This window comes from Struthio camelus, chromosome 3 (assembly GCF_040807025.1).
Source record: "Struthio camelus isolate bStrCam1 chromosome 3, bStrCam1.hap1, whole genome shotgun sequence".
NCBI classification, from domain to species: domain Eukaryota; kingdom Metazoa; phylum Chordata; class Aves; order Struthioniformes; family Struthionidae; genus Struthio; species Struthio camelus.
Genome location: NC_090944.1, coordinates 131,596,293 through 131,614,439, shown reverse-complemented (window position 1 = coordinate 131,614,439; position 18,147 = coordinate 131,596,293). Strand labels below are relative to the sequence as shown.

General features: G+C 41.7%; 2 protein-coding genes across 10 annotated transcripts in view; one reads left to right on the top strand and one right to left on the bottom strand.

The window, feature by feature from the left end:
- REL (REL proto-oncogene, NF-kB subunit) overlaps positions 1-11,736 on the top strand; it is a 36,653-nt gene extending 24,917 nt beyond the window's left edge. For both annotated transcript variants that reach the window (XM_068940361.1, XM_068940360.1), the window contains exons 5-10: positions 1,922-2,062; positions 6,812-6,916; positions 7,229-7,441; positions 7,815-7,883; positions 7,993-8,067; positions 8,984-11,736. In XM_068940361.1, coding sequence (XP_068796462.1) covers positions 1,922-2,062; positions 6,812-6,916; positions 7,229-7,441; positions 7,815-7,883; positions 7,993-8,067; positions 8,984-9,771 — 1,391 coding nt within the window. In that variant the 3' untranslated portion in view covers positions 9,772-11,736. The remainder of the gene's footprint in view (positions 1-1,921; positions 2,063-6,811; positions 6,917-7,228; positions 7,442-7,814; positions 7,884-7,992; positions 8,068-8,983) is intronic.
- Positions 11,737-12,688: 952 nt separating this feature from the next.
- Positions 12,689-18,147, bottom strand: part of PUS10 (pseudouridine synthase 10) — a 37,505-nt gene continuing 32,046 nt past the window's right edge. For 6 of the 8 annotated variants that reach the window (XM_068940363.1, XM_068940366.1, XM_068940365.1 and 3 more), the window contains 3 exons: positions 17,862-18,004; positions 17,195-17,294; positions 12,690-15,388 (listed from right to left, as the gene is read on the bottom strand). In XM_068940363.1, coding sequence (XP_068796464.1) covers positions 15,350-15,388; positions 17,195-17,294; positions 17,862-18,004 — 282 coding nt within the window. In that variant the 3' untranslated portion in view covers positions 12,690-15,349. Of the gene's footprint in view, positions 15,389-17,194; positions 17,295-17,861; positions 18,005-18,147 lie in introns of those variants that run through there. The other 2 variants (XM_068940369.1, XR_011140525.1) reach the window with 2 other exon arrangements.

Here is an 18,147-nt window from a genome sequence, read left to right as displayed (position 1 = left end):
GCACTCACTGGTATATTTGTAAGTATGGCTTATCATGGGCTTGTAAAATGGAAAGTGATGGGCTTTCTTTTTGCAGTAGCGATCGGGAGAAACTGAGATATTGAGAACATCAGAAAGATTGAAAATGCCAGTGGAAAGTATTCTGAATTCAATGCATTTAGTATTTCACGCTATCGAAAGGTGAAAGGAAGAAATCAGTCGAGTGGGCATTGTGGAATCCTACTCATGACAGAGTGGAGACCAACCCAGTGATAAGTGTTAAAGGTCAAAAGTATTGCAATCTAATCAGTACAGCATGATCCACAGGCTTTTTATCACAAGCACATTTAATGTTTCATTCTTGCAGGAGGGCTTTGAAAGGGCAGGGGAAGGAGCGAACCTGAAGAGTTTGTGATCTGTTGACTTTGCAGACCTTTATGTAATTACTGGGCGTATCTAACCGTGCTGAACTGCTGCTTTGTACAACTTTGGAAAAGAGAACCTCTTTAAATGATTTTAATTATCAGTACTTCAGCTTAAATGAAATAATATCGGTCTTTCATTTGCGATCATTGGGTGTCAGCGTAATAGTTTAATGTCAGACCTTAAAGGAAAGTGTTACCAAGTTCATGTGTTGCAGCTTTTCCCAGAATCACCGATTAAGCCAGGAGTGCATGAAATGTTTACTAATAATACCCTAGGTCCTATGTTCTGAAATTAAAATAAGTGGAAAGGAGAACAAAACTGAAATGCTGGGCTTGGATTAAGCGTTACTGTGTTTTACACTGGGAGGAATACGTAACTAAACATCCTTTCCAGAAAGGGTCTGCTTGTTGTGTTACGTAAATATATTGTAATGATACCGCTAATCACTATTTTCAAAAGTACAGAAGTGACACAGATCTTGATGGGAAGGGGGGCGGAGGGGTTGTTTGTATTGTTTTGGCTTCATTCTTACCCCAAGAACTGCCTTCTCGTCATTTTTCCTCCTCAGCTTCTAGAGGAAAACAATGATAACATGTAGCAGAAACCTCTCACTGTTGCTGCAGATCTTTAGCTAGATCCTGGGATTTTTTTGTCCTTTTCTGTTTGACCATGTCATTCATTTTGTTTGTGCACTTTATTATGCACAAACAAGAGGGAGAAATATGAATCCAAGGAATGACTTTTAAACATATATAGATATATGAAACTGGTCTGGAAGGCCAGGTGAGGAAACCAGTGAGCAAAGAGCACTCAAGGAACAACTGGAGAACTGGGACAAAGAGGATGAAGACTTTGTAAAGGTGGAAAAGAAACTGGAATAGCAGGGTGAGATCCTGAGAATCTGACCTGGAGTGAGTCAAAAATCCCAATCCGTGTTGGAGGTTAGGGTGCAGATCCCTTAGAGATGAGGAACTGCATCCTCCAAATGTTGGGAACCGTAATTTCAGGATGAGTTGTCTTGCTAAGAGCATTGGTTGGCCAAAATGCTTGGCACCAGAGAGCCCCATGTCGCTGGCTCCCGGATGGATGCGTGCTGTGGTTTGGTGTGACAGAAGCTCTGCTCCCTGGTTCATCTTCCTTTACTGCAGCTCCCCAGGGGCAATACCAGTCTGGCTCATCAGAGTTCATCCGTGAGATACGCTGGTCAAAGAGCAAGATTTCATAAAACGTGAAAGTAGGGCGAAGACAGCCTTGGCAGGAGGAATGTTTTTTACTTTTTTTGCTTCAGTTTTAGCCTTATTTGATGAAGGGAAGGTATTAAAGGCTTCTGTTCCATTTGTGGTGTATAATCATTTTATGCATACAGCTCCTCTGAAGCCAGCAGGGACTATGGCCAGGTTCCCTCTGCATTGGCAACACTATTTCTTTTCCCAGTGGACTTCGACCCCCAGTTTGGTTAAAGCGTTTCTGCTGTTTCTGAAGAGTAATCCTCAGTCTCTTTCCTTCTGCTGTACAGTGCCTGAAGAACAGCTGCACAACATTGATGAGTATGATCTCAACGTCGTCCGCCTCTGCTTCCAAGCTTTTCTCCCCGATGAACATGGCAATTACACGTTAGCTCTTCCTCCTTTGATTTCCAACCCGATCTATGACAACAGTAAGTACCAACACAGTCAAATGTGTAATTTTTTTCCTTTTTTTCTTTTCGTTTGAGACGAAAAGTGCCGGGCCTGTTTTTGAACTCTTTGTTAGCCTTCTGCACCACTTTCGTGTCTTGGGACTGTGTGCCAGATGCATGCCTACCACGTGGTAACGCAGTTGGCCTACACTCACGAGATCATTTGAGAGTGAAGTTTCAGCTGTACCTGCTCATTTGGTGCTTTCTTAGCCCTGCTTTTCATATCACAGGAATGACTGCAAGGAAAGGCCGGCCTCTGACATGCTAAGCAATTAAAACAGTCATGAGTTGGATGGCTGCCACAAGACCGATCTGTTTTCCAAGGATGTCATCTCAGATCTGTTTGTATCAGACAGTGAGAGGGTCTTGCCTCTGACTTGGGAGGGCTTTGGAGCAGGACTCCGGGGTGATATTTAGCCCAGTGGGAAACTGGCTTAAAGCTTCTGTGTAAGCCTCTCATATCCCGTTCCATCCCTGTTTTCAGTGGGCAGGAAGGTAACAAGGGAGGGTGTATTTGATTAGGCACCTCTGGGAGGGTGCAGAGAGATGTGAAATACCCTTTCTTTAGCACTGTTTTCCGCATTCCAAAAAACTGGACTTCCAAACGGCTTTGGCAAGTCCCTCAACTGAGGATTTACTCAGCACGTACAGCAGTTTTGAGCTGGACTTCTGTCCTGGAAAGGAGTGCTGTCTATATTAATATATATTTTAAGTGTTTATTGCTGCAGCTTTTTAAGCAATTTTGCTGTTCTTGGGAACTACTCTGTAGTCTGTACTACTTTGCAGAGTAGCTTTCAGTCATTGCAAACTTTTTGGCAGTGATTTTTATTTCAGCAGTGTGAAGGTATTTCCATGCTAAACATTTAAGATCGAGGGACGTTATTTTAGCAGAAGCTGCTGAATGAGATCTGCATTTTATACAGCTGAGGTCTGAAATTGTGTTGATGTTTGCACAGCCGTTGCGAAAATGTTTAATATGAGCTCGAGTGTTTTTGATATTTTTGAAGCCTACTCTAGGATTACCTGGAAGTTGAAATTGTGCACATGGTGTTATTTAGAACGCTTGTAGTAATGTAACTAAGGTTGAGATAAAATTGATGTACAAGATCTGCAGCTACGTTTCAGATGCCATTTAGAAATATGCCAAATCATGATTACTAGTCCACGTTGATTGACGTCAGTCTTTGCTAAGCTGCTGAAATGACAGATAGCTATGTGTGCTGGGGGAAGCTTGTTTTTTTATCGTGGGTGTATGTGGGCAACTCTGATATACTATAGGTATCTAAAATCCTCCATGTAACTTAGCAGCAGTGTAAACAAAACAGTGCATAACTGCAACCACAAATCATAAAAATTATACTGCTCTTGCCTGGAACAGCAGTTTCAGATCTGAATTTCTTAAAAAAATGTTAACCTTTCTAAACTAGCTCTGTCATACAGAAATGGGTAAGGTCAGGCTATACTTTTAGATAAAAGATAAAACTGTATGGTGCATGGTATGTGAAGTGTCTGTTGCCAGTGAGTTTGGGAAACCTCTGTGGTTATTCTTGAAGCTGTGGTGGACCTGTTCACATCAGGAGCAAAAAAATATTCAGAGCCTCTCTGAAAATCAGCTTGCACGTTTTAAATCTAGTATTTGCTTTGCTTTCTAGTACTTCTTTAGTCTCCATCTAATTTGGGTAGTAGAGATGCATCCGTTTCTTATGGGCTTTAAGAAGAACGTGAACGTAACATGGAAGCAATCACATTAGCAGAGACTGAACAGCTTATAAAATTTAATGTTACAAGCAGCTTCTGTTTTCAGTTGCTTATAACATTAACTGGTTTTGAAAAGAAATTTCCCAGGCTGGGTATCTTACCAAGCTGAAAACTCTTGGGAAGAGTCAGAGAAAGCAGCTTACCATTTCTGAGAAATGAGGTTAAGAAGAAACACGTTCTGCCCCTGATGAAAGTGACGTGATTTTTGGTGAAAAGCTCGACCTTCTAGGGGTTTGTTGCTAGGGTCTCGCTTTTTCACAGAATGGCCGAGCTTGGAAGGGGCCTCTGGAGATCGTCTAGCCCAACCCTTGTGCTCAAGCAGGGTCCTCTAGAGCATGTTTCCCAGGATCGCGTCCAGGCGGGTTTTGAATATCTCCAGGGAAGGAGACTCCACGACTTCTCTGGGCAACCTGTTGGTGCCCTTGGAGCCAACAGGTTGTTGGTGCCCTTGGAGTAACGGGTGCAGTTTCTAAAGCCTCAACAATTTTTTGCCTCATGTCCCTCGCTGAGTTAGTTCAGAGGATGGATGCCGCATTGCTCCCGCCTTGCGGGGGACCCTGTCCCCCGGCCTCAGCGCGTTGTGCAGCCTGGGGGGTGCAGGGGCTCTCCGCTGGCACAAGAGAGTGGAAAGCAGTGGGCAGAGGAGGCCGATGGGTCCTCCCTCTCCGCTCCTCTGGCACTACCACCACCACAAAAAAAAGGGGGGGAGGTTTTGGGCTCTCACAAAATCAGCTGTCTGGAATTCAGGGATGTGAGGGTTGCAGGAGGGGATTACAGGTATATGGCAAGACCTGGAGAAGAGACGCTGTGAAGAGCCGTAGAGAGCAAAACATAGAAACGAGTGAGCAATAGGAATGGGCAGGAGTCGAAGTGACAGGGAGGAGGAGGTATGCAGGAGCGGGGGGAGGTGGGAAGCGGTGCCTTGCAGGGCAGGGGCAGAGGCCGCAGAGCATGTTTCCTGCTGAGGCTCGGCTGTGCTCGGCGTTCCTGCCCGGCACCAGGGCTGCGGCAGAGTAGTGCCACCCGCCGCGTCCACGTGCGCTGGAATTCTTGTTGTTTTCCTGTTTCCTCCCTTCTAAGCCCCCTTAAAGACAAACAAAGCAACAAACTCAACGAGCCTAGGATACCGTCCCAAAACCGCGTTAAATGGGCGCTGGCTGCCATTTGGGCATGCAGAAGTGAGACAGAGATAAAATTAAGCTTCTCCTTGCAATTCTTAGTTTATTCTTCCTGTGAAAAACGCACAATGACACTGTCAGTCATATGATCCTGTACTGTTTCTGGGTTTTGGGGTTTTTTTTCCCCTCCCTTTAAAGTTTCTGATTCATTCAGCAAGTGAAGTCATGTAGTAAATGAGGCACAGGCATCTCATAGTAATAATAGCTGCAGATAGTAACTACTCAGTTGGGGTCTGGCCTGAGGTTACCAGGAGCCCTGTTATAAACGTAGTCTGTATTACGCTACAGCATACCTATACGGTGCACTGAAGGATCAGGTGTCAATTGACTCAGACTGGGAGCCCAAAATTAAATGAATTTTTGCAGGGGTGATACCTTGGCCTTTGTATTTCAGTGCTATGCACAGAACAGGGAGCCAGTGGTGGTAGGAGGATCAGTTTCTTGGGTCGTAAAGGAGCGCTAGCCCAGTCTGCTCGGGCATTTCAACACACTGGGAGTTCTGGGTCTTAAAGTAATGTAGCTAGAACACCAATGGAAGCGTAATGTGGCTGTTGGGATTGGAGGGGTGGAAGAGGATGCAGCAAATAAGGAATGCAGTCACTCACAGACGCAGAATAAGGAGCATCAGTTACCTTTTATTTTGAGTCAAGACAGGGTTTTTTGGAAACCCTGTATGTGTTCATATACACAAAAACAGCAACATAATATATAGGAACAGGGGGTGAACTGAGTACTCTAGGAGTTCTTACATTCTGGCTTTTTTTTTTTTTCTTCTGAAAATAAATAGGTTGTGACCTCAGTACCATTTAAATAAATTGTAACATAGCCCACAGAGCTATTAGTGGACTGTTCCTCACAAGTATTTCCATTTTGGAGAGGCGTGTTTACTATTTATGAAAGACAGTGACTTGTAATAGTGTCCTACCAATATTTATTCTACGGGAAAGCTATTGTTGCTTAACTGGGCCGCGCACAACAGTAAGGTCAGTCAGTGCTCGCGCGTGTCCAGCGTGAAGTCCCTCATAGTGATCAGGTTGTTTAGTCACACGATGTGAACTTCAGCGCTGTTTCTTTATTGCAACATACAAGGCCATCAGAGATCTTGCACAGGGCAGTTCTCCGTCCAGAACTACGTCATGAGTGCGGTCCAGTGATGTTGCACTTCTAGTCAAAGTTTGGTGCTGAACTGAGGTCTGTGAACAAAACTTCTACTAGGAGAGGGGAATTCTTGACTTGCTGGCCCAGCCTTTTCCAGAGAAGCCTGGCTGTAACAGGTAATCAGTCACTCAAAAACTGTTTTGAATTCTACAGCTTGAAGTGCAGCAGTGCCGAGCACAGTAACATCATCCGGTGAAGTGTTTTGGGAAGACTGCCCTAGAATACCTAGGGAGTAAGTAGCACAGACCAGCTGCACTTGAACCTTGTGTTTTGAGATGAGCAGACAAGGACTGTAAAAGAGCCCTGCTGGTTGCTGATCCCAGATTTGCGTGGAAAATCAAGCCATGCTTCTACGTTTCCTAGGTAACGGGGGAGCAACAAACACCAGATAGACAGAGATCCCTGTGTGAACCATGAGTGCTCATCTGCAGTGTCATGGATGGTTTTACAAAACTCACCTACTTAAGATGAAATGGAAAACGTTTTTAGTGTGGATTGCAGGGCCAGACCTAGGAAGGTGCATCACATTCCTCCAGCTGTTACCTTCCCTTCATCTCTCTTAATTCCCACCACCACTTCTTCAATAGCAACAAATTTACAGTGAATCTCAGTCATCAAATTTGTTCATTTCCAGGAGCTCCCAACACAGCAGAACTGAGAATTTGTCGTGTGAATAAGAACTGTGGAAGTGTAAAAGGAGGAGATGAAATATTTCTACTGTGTGACAAGGTTCAAAAAGGTAAATCTTGACTAGGTCTTTTTAATTCATTCCAAATGGCTGACACTAACACCTTCTAGCTTGGGAACTTAAACCCTTTACCACACTCCTACGTAAGTGTTCTGGTTTTAGCAAGTCAGAAGAGCTTTCAGATTCAAGGGTTCCCAGCACCTCTAAAAGATACTAAAGGAACTGTTGAGCTTTAAAGTCAAGTCATTTACTTTGCTCCTTCCTTTGTTTCTCTTCCCCCCCCTTCTCTGCTGCAACCTTTTAGTTTTCTTCTTTAGCTTAACAAGCATCTTTTTTTTTTTTATTTTTTTTCTAATGGACTAGATGATATAGAAGTCAGATTTGTCTTGGACAACTGGGAGGCCAAAGGTTCTTTCTCGCAAGCTGATGTTCATCGTCAAGTTGCCATTGTGTTCAGAACGCCACCATTTCTCAAAGACATCACTGAACCTGTTACAGTAAAGATGCAGTTGCGAAGACCTTCAGACCAGGAAGTCAGTGAGCCAATGGATTTCAGATATCTACCAGATGAAAAGGGTACAGTTCCAATTAGTTTGATTTCTTAAAATTTATTATCTATGCAGAACTCTTGCTGATAATAAACTGTAACTTAATCATTGGTACAAATTGTACAACACGACTTCTACGGAGTAGGTTTTGTGTTTGCTTTTTTTTTTAATTTTAAACTGTCAGTCAGTCTAGTCCCTCTTTCAGTGAAGATACTAAGACTAATGGTTAGTAACATTCTCTTGGTTTGATAGAGTGTAGTCCTACGTTTGAAAGATAATTTTAAAAGTATATTTTATTACAATTAGAGGCCACTGGTCTAAGTTTTAGAAAGTTCCTTTACAAATTATATTGAGGAGAATCTTAATTAACACAGTTTTTCCTTCCACTCCTTTCTCTGCAGATCCGTATGGTAACAAAGCGAAAAGGCAAAGATCAACATTGGCTTGGCAAAAGCTCATACAGGACCGTGGTAAGGAAAATGTTTGACTTTTTCATGTTTCAGTGAACTTACAACTAGATAGGATTATTTTATTTAAAAACAAAAATTCAGAGTAAATTCATGATTTCTTCCGTTACAGGATCAAATGCATCAGAGAGGCCCAAAGTAGCTCCATTCCCATCTGTCACCCCTGAAGGGAAACTGATTAAGAAAGGTAGGTTTTTGCTTGCATATGCCAATCTGACAGTGGTTCGAAACAGCGTCTAATTGGATGGGGAGGGGCAGGAGCTTTTTCAGGGATCACTGAAGTTTTCAAGGCAGCAGCAGTGCCTTGTCTCTTGCTTTTCTTCCTCCTCCTCCTTCTCACAGCCTCAGCAGTGCTGCAAGTTTCCCTTTCCATAGGAGAAGGCTACAGTCTCCTTGTCTTTACATATTGCTAGCTGGCAGCCTTAGATGAAAGGAAAGAGTGGCAGCACGATGGGGCAGGAGAGCCACCCCAGATAATAAGCAAGCATTTATCGGCTTTTTCTGACACGGAGCAGAAAGGGTGCCTGGGAAGGCCAAAGACAATTCAGAGCTGAGGTTATTTGCACAAACCCTAAAGCAAAACATCTTGTTAGAAGTGTTGGAGTTGATGGAATTAGGTTTCTAAGCAAGTTAGTTAGACTCTTGGGTATCCGTGTTCAGATACCTTGTCCTTTAAATGTAGCACTCAGTTCCTGGCTTTCCCTCCTCTTTGCTTGAGGTTCTAAAATCCTCTCCAGGCTTTCTTCCCTTAAGATACTAGTACTTTTGACTATGCAAACTAAACCTGTCAGTTCTTTTATACATAGGCTGCTATCTTCAGTAGTTGCCTTTAAGAGGGATGAGGTAGATCGCTGTCTTGCTGCTGTCCAGAACTCTAGGGCCTACCCTGGAGAACATTTAAGCAAGTAGTTAAGTGCAATTCGCAAATAATCTTGTTAGGATAGCACCATTCTTGTTTTGCTGGGTCAAAAAATGCTTGAAGCCTTGAGCCTTTTCATCAGCTGTGCTTTCTACCGTTTGTAAAGCGGTACATAAAAAAATAAGTAATAAGTAAAAAAATAAGTAATAGCATAAAAATGTGGTAACGTCTTTCCTTTTCATAGAACCAAACGTGTTTCCATCTGCACTGATGATGCCAGGGCTAGGAACTCTGGCCAGCGCTAGTCAAATTTACTCTGCCTGCAATCAGATACCACATCAGCCTGCGCAGGTGGGGCTAGGGAAGCAAGACACGCTCTCCCCGTGCTGGCAGCCCCTGTACACCCCCTCTTCAGCAGGCAACCTGGTCAATGCACACCCACAGAACAGCTTTGCAGCAGAGGTGCCTCACGCCAGTGCTCAGGGCAGCAGCTCTCTCCCGGCTTTCCATGAAAACCCTCTGAACTGGGCTGATGAGAAGGATCCAAGCTTCTACAGGAGTTTCGGCAACACAAACGGCATGGGAGCAGTGGCGGTGTCACCTGCAGACATGCAAAATGTTTCTAGTAGCAGCCTTGTGCACCAGGCTCACCCTGCCAGCGTCACCACAGCGAGCATCATTAACATGGAGACCGATGACATCAACTGCACCAGTATAAACTTTGAAAAGTATAATCAAGTGCTACATGCAAGCAATCACAGGCAGCAGCTCCATCAGGTGCCACCAGCCTGTACACCTGTTGCAGCCCCTGGCAGCACACCTTTTAATTCACAGTCTAATTTAGCTGATCCAGCAGCTTACAGTTTTATAGACCAAGAAGTTTTGAGTGAATCAAGACTATCCACCAACCCTATCCAGAATCATCAAAATAGCATTGCAGATAACCAGTACTATGACACAGATGGTGTCCATGGGGATGAGCTCTATCCGTCTTTCCAATTTGATAGCATCTTACAAAACTATAACCACTGAGCCAGCAATGTCAGGCTGGAAGTGGGTATCTAGAGCTTTTCAAATGGCTAGTAACTTATCCTTCTGGATTGCCTGCTTTCTCTCTCAGAATGTTACTATGTAAGTTTCATGATATAACTTAAGGTTATATATTGTAGCCATAAGACTGGTGCCCATTAAGAAGAGAGGTGGGAGTAGGGTTTGGAGTTTTGTATCTTAAAAGTACCTCATACACATTTTGACACTGTTGGAAAAGGGAATTTTTAACACACAGAAGCTTCCTTACTTTTGGGGAGCTCAGTGGTTAAAAGCAGGTATCTTCAGAAGGGCCAAGTTTCAAATAATTCACAGGGTTAAAACTGGTTGGAAAGAAACTGTTTTTGCTATGAAAATCAACTATAAAATTTGATACAACAGAAATTAGGAAAAAAAAAATACACATGGGGCTCTTACTTATTGCTTTAACAATGTTAAAGTTTTACTCAACTTGAAAAGTTCAGGTTTCTTAACCTCTTTTATATGAAATATCCTTCTGCTAAAACAAGATTATGCATTGATTTTTCACATCTTCATCATATTCCGTTTGCTTTGAAGGCAAATTTGCTCTCAGAAATTTTTAATGACTATGTCATTGTTAGATGTATTTTAAAAGACCGGAAGGTTTGTTTGAGTTTTTTTAATAGTCCAGCTCTGTTGTAGATGAATCACTGCACAAAAGAATAAACAGAAAATAAGGACTTTTCTGCACTTCATCCAAAGTGCACTATGTTAAATGACAAAACCCTGTTGCTTTAGGAATGGAGCACACTGTTATTTCTCTGGAAGTTTTTTTTGTGTGTGTGTGTGTGTGTGTGGCTGTGATATGTATTTTATTTTGAATAGTAGAAATATATTGGACCAAGGCATCTACCTATTTTTTCCTCAAGTATCCTGGCAGTTTCCTGCTATGCAGGTGACTGCTTAAGAGAGGGTCAGATCCTGCCCCCCTGCACAACCCCCTCAGAAGAAAGCTTCAGGACAAACCCACAAGCACAGTCTCAGTGCAGCCTAATCCAGACACACCTTATTAACAATTTAAGGCCATTTCGGTCCTAATTTCAGGACGTTTCAGTCAGTACTAATTAAAAACACCCCTGTACGCTCAGAAATTAGAACCTCCTTCCCTTTGCTTCTCAATCTTCGTTCTTAGTCCGAGACAGGAGAAGTTTAATAACAAGCCATAAGGATGTTACTAGCTAGGTAAGACACTTTATTCAGCATATAGGGCTTTACTGTTTTAATATTATTGTAACTATTTGTAAGAAGCAACGGATCAACAAATACGTGAGTACATTTCCTAAGTTACACAGCTGTTTCCTATGGCAGATAAGGCTTAAGAATCTAATTGTTACTGTTTGGCAACATAAAACTGCACCGTGAAAGAAAGCAATAACCATTTCCCTTGCATCCTTGGATACAGAAAAAAACAAAAAAGCCCACAATCCCAAATCAAAAGAGCCAGCTGAGATGCACAGTGGTATACAAGGCAGAAAAGAGCTCCAAGAAACCTTAGTGGTTTATGGGAGAGCAGTGACTCCTTACTGCAGTAACTCACTGGATTCAAAGCAATAATACACTGCAGCAGTAACGCATTATACCAATTACACAGGTTTGAGAGACTACGCTCCTTCGATGATGTGTATAAATGATGCTTGGAAAAGTGCTCCCCATAACTCCAGATTCACAGCAGAATGAACTGCCTTTATATTTTAAAGCAGTTTTTCCTCACAAACACATACCTTTTCAGGAGCTCCTCATCAGTCTTAAGCAATACAAAGACCAAAGAAATACACAGAACAGCAGAAAGTTTAAAACGTTTTGTTTATTCAGTTCTTTTTTTTTTTTAAAGTTCTCAATTTTATTAAATGTAAACATTTTACTCATTTTATAGAAAGCTCTTTATAGTACAATTTGTTTTTGTTGTATAATTAAATATTTTCAGTGTTCTGTTCTGTTTTCCTTTGTAAACAAGTTGGTTTGGTAATTAAAAAATTGGTCATCGTAAGTACTGAGCTTCTGTAACCTCCTCAAATTTAAAATGACTTCCCACACCTTAGAAAAGCCACAGGAATCAGAGAAGCTGGTTTTGGTTTGTTTATCCTGGGGCTTTCTAGGATGTTTTATTCTGCCCACAATTATTGTTGGTCACTACACAACCTAGAACTCTGTGTACAAAAGGATTCATTTGTCTTCACTCATGACTTTTTCTGATGTGGCAGGATAATTGACTTACCATGGTAAGTCAGATGAGCACAGAGTGCCGAGGCATTCATGCTCATCTAGAGATGCGCTACTGGTGCAGCTCACATTCACCTTCCTTGGCAAACCGCTTTCTCCTAAATCTCCAAGTTTAGCTAAACTGATGCAAAAAATGCAGGGAGGGGGGGAGGATTTTTTTAAGTGACCGATTGTTTGGAGAAATCCTTTTCCTGAGTGCGTGGAGCATGAAGACGAATGATACTAAGAACCACTGCTTGGACCTTATTTTTCAGCATTTTCCACGTGATGTGCTAGAAGAGGTCTACCTCTTTCATATATTGTCCTCAAGAACAAGATTAAACCTTGCTCTCGTCAGGCTCACAAAATAGCCTATTTAAGTCACTGTGTATTTACAAGTAGGTATTTTACTTTAAAAACAAGATGAGGGCCAAAGTACAACATCAGTACTGCTGTTACAGTATTCATTACAGCTTATGACAGGTCAAAGTATTTATCTTCCTTTATTAAAACTGCAGACTTTAAATAAAGTTGAAAATAGCTTGCCTCTCTAATTTTCATATTTTTCACATGATTACTGAACAGTAAATGAACAGCTAAACAAACAGCTGCATGGCAGGCATTTGCACCATCAGCTTTTTCTTTTCTTTATTTTTCTCTTATTTTTTCTTTTCTTTCTTTTCCCCCTCTCTTCTCATTTGATGCTTCAAATTTATCACAGAAAGTATGTGATTTGGGCATTTTTTTTGATGGAGTGTGCCACGTGGCATGAAGACAACATTAGACTCTGCACCCTTAGCCTAATCTTTATAGCCTCATTTAGCTGCATGCTGATTCTTAATTTGGTCTTCACTGTGACCATGCCAGCATACAGCATATTAAAGAAAGAGCTGAAGATAAGAGCTCCTAGAGTGCCTTTGCATTATGATAGAAGGAGTAGCCCATTCTGCTTCCGACTTGTGAGCACTCTTTCACTTCGGGGATAGCACGTCTAATGTTTGTCAGGTCCATGTTGCAGTCAGTCTTGCTTACTTTTTTTTTTTCCCCCCCCCGTAGTTTATGGAATTTATAAATCATATTTTAGCTCACTCTGTGTTTCTTTCAAGAAATCCCATAGATATGAGACTGAAATTCTCTTTTGTTTGTTTTCTGTAGTCAGTTTCTTGTTTTCTATCATTCACAACGCTTCCTTTCTAGGTGATTGCAGCTACTTATACAGATTATTATCTGAGGCAGCTACTGCTGGAATCTCTTGCTCATAACAGCTTTCAGATTAAAAACAAAAAAAATGTTGCTGTCTGATGTTCCTATTATTTTTGTGTCAGAAAAACAGGAGCTTCTGAACTGCTGCCATACTTACTTATGTCACAATGGACTAGGCAAACAATGAACGGCAAGTTTTGCGAGCCCAGCATATGTAGTGTGTGTAATATTTAAACTAATTTTTCGAGATCAGTTTTTAGGAGCACCTTTAAAAAGCTACGTATCAATGCCTTTAGCTAAAGGTGGGCAGCTGTTCTATTCTGCACCCCCCCCCACCCCCCCACTGAATTGCAAGTAATGCAGCTCAGTGATCCTTCCTGTCCCCAGACAGTGGTTTGTTTTGGAAACTATTGCCTTTATTGTTTCTGAACTGTTTGTTAAGAGCACTTAAATTCCAAACCATAGTTTCTTGTGGACAGTGTAACGCTCTTCTGTATGTCAAGTGACCCGAAGCATCTGCCTAATGCGTTTGCACAGTAGCCATTAACAATGGGTTGTATTTTGTTACCTTATATTTCTTCTTGTTTTTAATCACGTAAAATAGATATGTTTTAATTCCTTGTGTGCCTTTGCAACAGGATACAGGCATAAAAGTGGCTTTTCCTGAAGATGTAAGTAAGTGGAGGGCCTGGCCAAAAAGCAGGCCAGGGGGCCAATCTCATAGCCCAGCTCCTGCTAGATTAATGAGTTAGAGTCATGCTCCTCCGTGTGATAGCTATGCAGGTAAACGTGCCCTGAGCAGGAAGAGGATGGTCCCCTTTCCCCTCATCAGCTAATATTTAGGGCACTCAGCTCAATTCTTTCCTTCCTGAGGCGACTGGAGCTTCCCCCCGCCGTTGCAGCGCTCCGGAGCCAGCCTGTAACCAGCACGATCTTAAGGGCTCTGAGATGGGGCTTTTGGACTCTCCCGTGGAGACTGCCCTGCTTTGTATAAAACATTTAAAATATTCACAGGAGCAAGGAAAGAAACTCAGGTCTTCCCTATTGCAGGCAAGTTTGCTAGGCAAAGTTTAACTAGTCCAGGCATCCATCTAAACCCTAGGTACTAGAAAATATTTTTTAATGCTACAACCATGCTACAAACTAAAGCTTTTTGCCTCTGTCTTCATCTCTCAATACCAGCATTTTACATTACATTTTTATATCTACTTGCACTTTTGGGTTCTCTGTATCCCTCTTCTCTGGATTTCCATCATGTACCATTTCCAGGAATACCCAATCTTTTTACATGTGGTGACTCAACAGTGGGGAAATCCTATGCGTGAAGAGGACTGTAATCAAGCCAGACAGCCATTAGACTACGGACCTGAAGTACCTCCACTGTAGTTCCTCGGAAGCATCACTGATTTTTAAACGAGAAGAAAACTGTTTTCAGTGCAAAGTTTTCATCTGAAAACTGTTTTTCCCTCTGAAGATTACTTTCTCTGAGAGACAGTTCTGCACATCTCTAAAACAGACATTGACCAAAAAGCAGTCAGCACACAGCAGAGTGTCACCTCATTTGAGGAGCTATCCCACTGTTTTCAGAGTCTCCCTGACTTCTGGGCGTCTGATCTCCAATAGTCATGCATGAACAGTGCTCAGAAAAAGTTAGGACTGGGCTTCAGACAATTCTGTGGCACCTTTACCCAGACAAGAAAGCTACAGCATCCAATAAAAAAAATAGTTAAAAACAAATCTGGTCTGAGGGAGGGTTACTTTAAATTTAAACATTTTCATGCAGTATTGCAGAAAGCATATTTGATGTGTCTTGCTCAGTAACTTGTTTGCATGTTACACCATTTATGTTTCTCTTAAGTAATTGTTTTTAAAAGATTTACTATCAGTACACTAGCTTACCAATTTTTTTTTATGAAAGCTAGAAACTAAAATAAGGCTAGAGATTAAATGAACAAACACTACCTGTTCCACAGTGCTGAAAGTCAATTCAAAGTAACAGCATCTTTTAGCAGATCAACATGATCCAAATGTTCAACAAAAAGACTTTGCAGTGAAGAACCAAGCTGTAATGCTGTACAAAGCTCAATCAGTAACCAGCTGCTGACAGAGGAGCGGCTTTTCCTCATCCCAACTTGAAAAGCTAATTATCCAGGGCTGGAGGCCAGTCAACATCAACAGACTAGAAGAGGGGGGGAAAAAAAAGGCAAAAATCAGCAGACTTGGTATTTTAGGTATATAAAGAGACTTGTCAGGACTCCATGCCTGTCAGCTATAGGTTAACAGTGGAAAGCAGAGCAAATAAAGGACACTGATGAGAGATATACCACAAGACAAGGACACAGTGGCATGAAACAGCCACCTCTTCTAGTGGCTCCATACGTGTCTGCAGAGAGCGCTCTGGGAGCTGAGTGTTCTTCCTAAAGCAGAATCAAAACTACTTGTACCAGAGTCAACTGATACTGGGCTGCATTTGCAAAGTGCCCAAAACCATTATTTAGAAACGTAACGCGCCTGCATCCTCTACCAGTAAATCCTGCAGATGGGCTGTGATGAGGTGAACAAACAACTTGCTGACTGATCCAGCAGAAATATCCAGATAGTGGGCAGTGTGGGCAAGGCTCGAGTAGAATGCCATCGCCTGTCCCCAGATCTGCCTCCTGAGCAAGTATTACTCTATTAAAAGAATAAGCTGGCAAGCATTATGCACAAGAATTATGTAGGCAAGATAATTAAACAGTCATCCTGACTGCGGGCCAAAACCCACAGAATGTGCTCCACACTTTATCAGAAGCAAATGTAGTAATTACTAGAACTTGGGCTATGTATCTTCCTCTCCTAGCCTCACTGCTGCCACATCTCCAGTTCTCTTTAGGCAAACTTGGGCTCGCCCTCTTCCAAAAGCAGCACACCCTACACTAGTGAAGTATCATCATTTGTCAAAGCAGGGATCTCAACGCTGGCTTCAAGACTGCCTAAATTAATCATACCTACTCCTCGCTTAGTCTACAACTTCATCAAAGCATTAGGCTCTTAGGCTAAGCTAAAACGCATTGTTAGCAAGACTGCTAATTATTTTCAAGTCCCTAGATAACTTTCATAGTTATGTCCAATAACTGCAGTGACACCTATCCATGTGAGAGCGATGCTTATCAGCTGCAGCCCAGAGTCAGCTGCTCAAATTTTCAGACCTAATGCAAGTTCCCTCCACAACTGCAAGTCTAACTGCCACAGAAAATGTAACACACAGGGAGTTTTACAGAAATACACGACAACAAGCATGCTGACACTGTCTACTTCACAAGGAAAAATCATGTTGTAAATAAACTTTGCTCAACCACTACATTAAGTAATAAATCCAAATCAGTACGTACATCATTTTAAACATTTTGTAGTTACAAGTTAGCATCCACCCCATCTGATTCCAGCAAGAGAACAGATACATTTTCTTGCTGTGTTTGAACTGGTGCTGAAAGAGGAAGTCAAATATCTTTCTCCTGGTTTTTGACCAATGCTTTTTTAAAATTCCGACATAAAGAAATGATATGTATGTATGTATGTATGTATGTATGTATGTATGTATATATGTATCTAATATGTAACATGAAAAGAAAAAAACTACCTATGGCTAAGCTTCTATGCCAATGAGTGCTAACAATGAGAAGCGTCATCTTCAAAAATGTTTAACTTCCTAGCTCATCTTTTACCTCCAGATGCAGAATATTTTTGTATTAAGTGCCCCAAAACTCATGGTATGTCCTCCCATCCCTCCCCAGACACAAGTTCAGCAGAAGCAGCCTGTTACATCATGAAAGCGTGTGAGCATGATACAAACCATTATCTTTGCATTAACATCAACCTTTGTATCAGCTGTGGTAAGGAGTGGATAGTCAGGATGGTTGATTCGGATAAACACTTCTACTGAAAGCATCTCACAAATACAACTACACTCCTAATTTCCAGGAAAGATAAATAACAAGCAACTTACTTCTACATCCAACTCCAGAATGTCGGCAGTTCTGTTCAGTAATGAGCCAATATTTGGCTTTGTTCTTCCAAAATCTCCATGCACAAATTCTTTAATGTAGCTAGAAATACTGGTTAAGGAAAGGTGCATTCTACTGCAAAGCACTCAGGGGCGGGCAGGGGGAGGGGGAGCAGGAGGGGGAGACAATAGTTAAAAAAAGACTTCATAAAACTTCCTAATTCTTGGCTTCTGACTGTATAATTTCTGTCCACCCCAAAGCGGATGGTGATTTTATGACAAAACTGTTAACTTGCAAGTAGCTACAATCTACAGCATTCATTGCAGTGTGTTGAATAAGGTGGAAAAGTTTGTTTTCTAAGGCAAAAAAAGTTGTAAATTAAAAAAAGCTTAAATGTATCTTTAACTAGGACATTTTTGTAGCTATCACACACTTAAAAACTATCGCATTGGTCATCAAAAAATAACACAGGCTGGTAACATTTTTAAACGAAAGCCTGAATATGAAATGTTGACATAAAAACAAACATTATACAGCAACATATGAACCGCGAAAGAGCAGGGATTTAGAAAAACTGCAGTGACAAAAGCAGAAAACCTCTCATTGCCTGAATTATTCTAGTCAACAAACTATTTTGTATATGTATTGTGTAACAGGGCCTAAGGATACGTTCCTGCTTGAGTTTTCAGATACAGGCGAAAATGATGCTCGTCTATGTACTCAGATTTCATGGTGTGAATGATCCGACGCCTTACAGCTAGAGGCCTTCTGTGAAGAACCCGGAGAGGTGTTTTCTGGTCAAGTTTTAATTCCTATTAGGAGAGGCCATAAAACAAATGAAGAAGGAACTGTGCAACATCCCACACAGATTGGGAAAAAGATCCATACATACCGTTAATCAGTTACATCTTTTTAATACTGTATTATGGTGGTTCAAATCTTCCCAAGGCAAGAC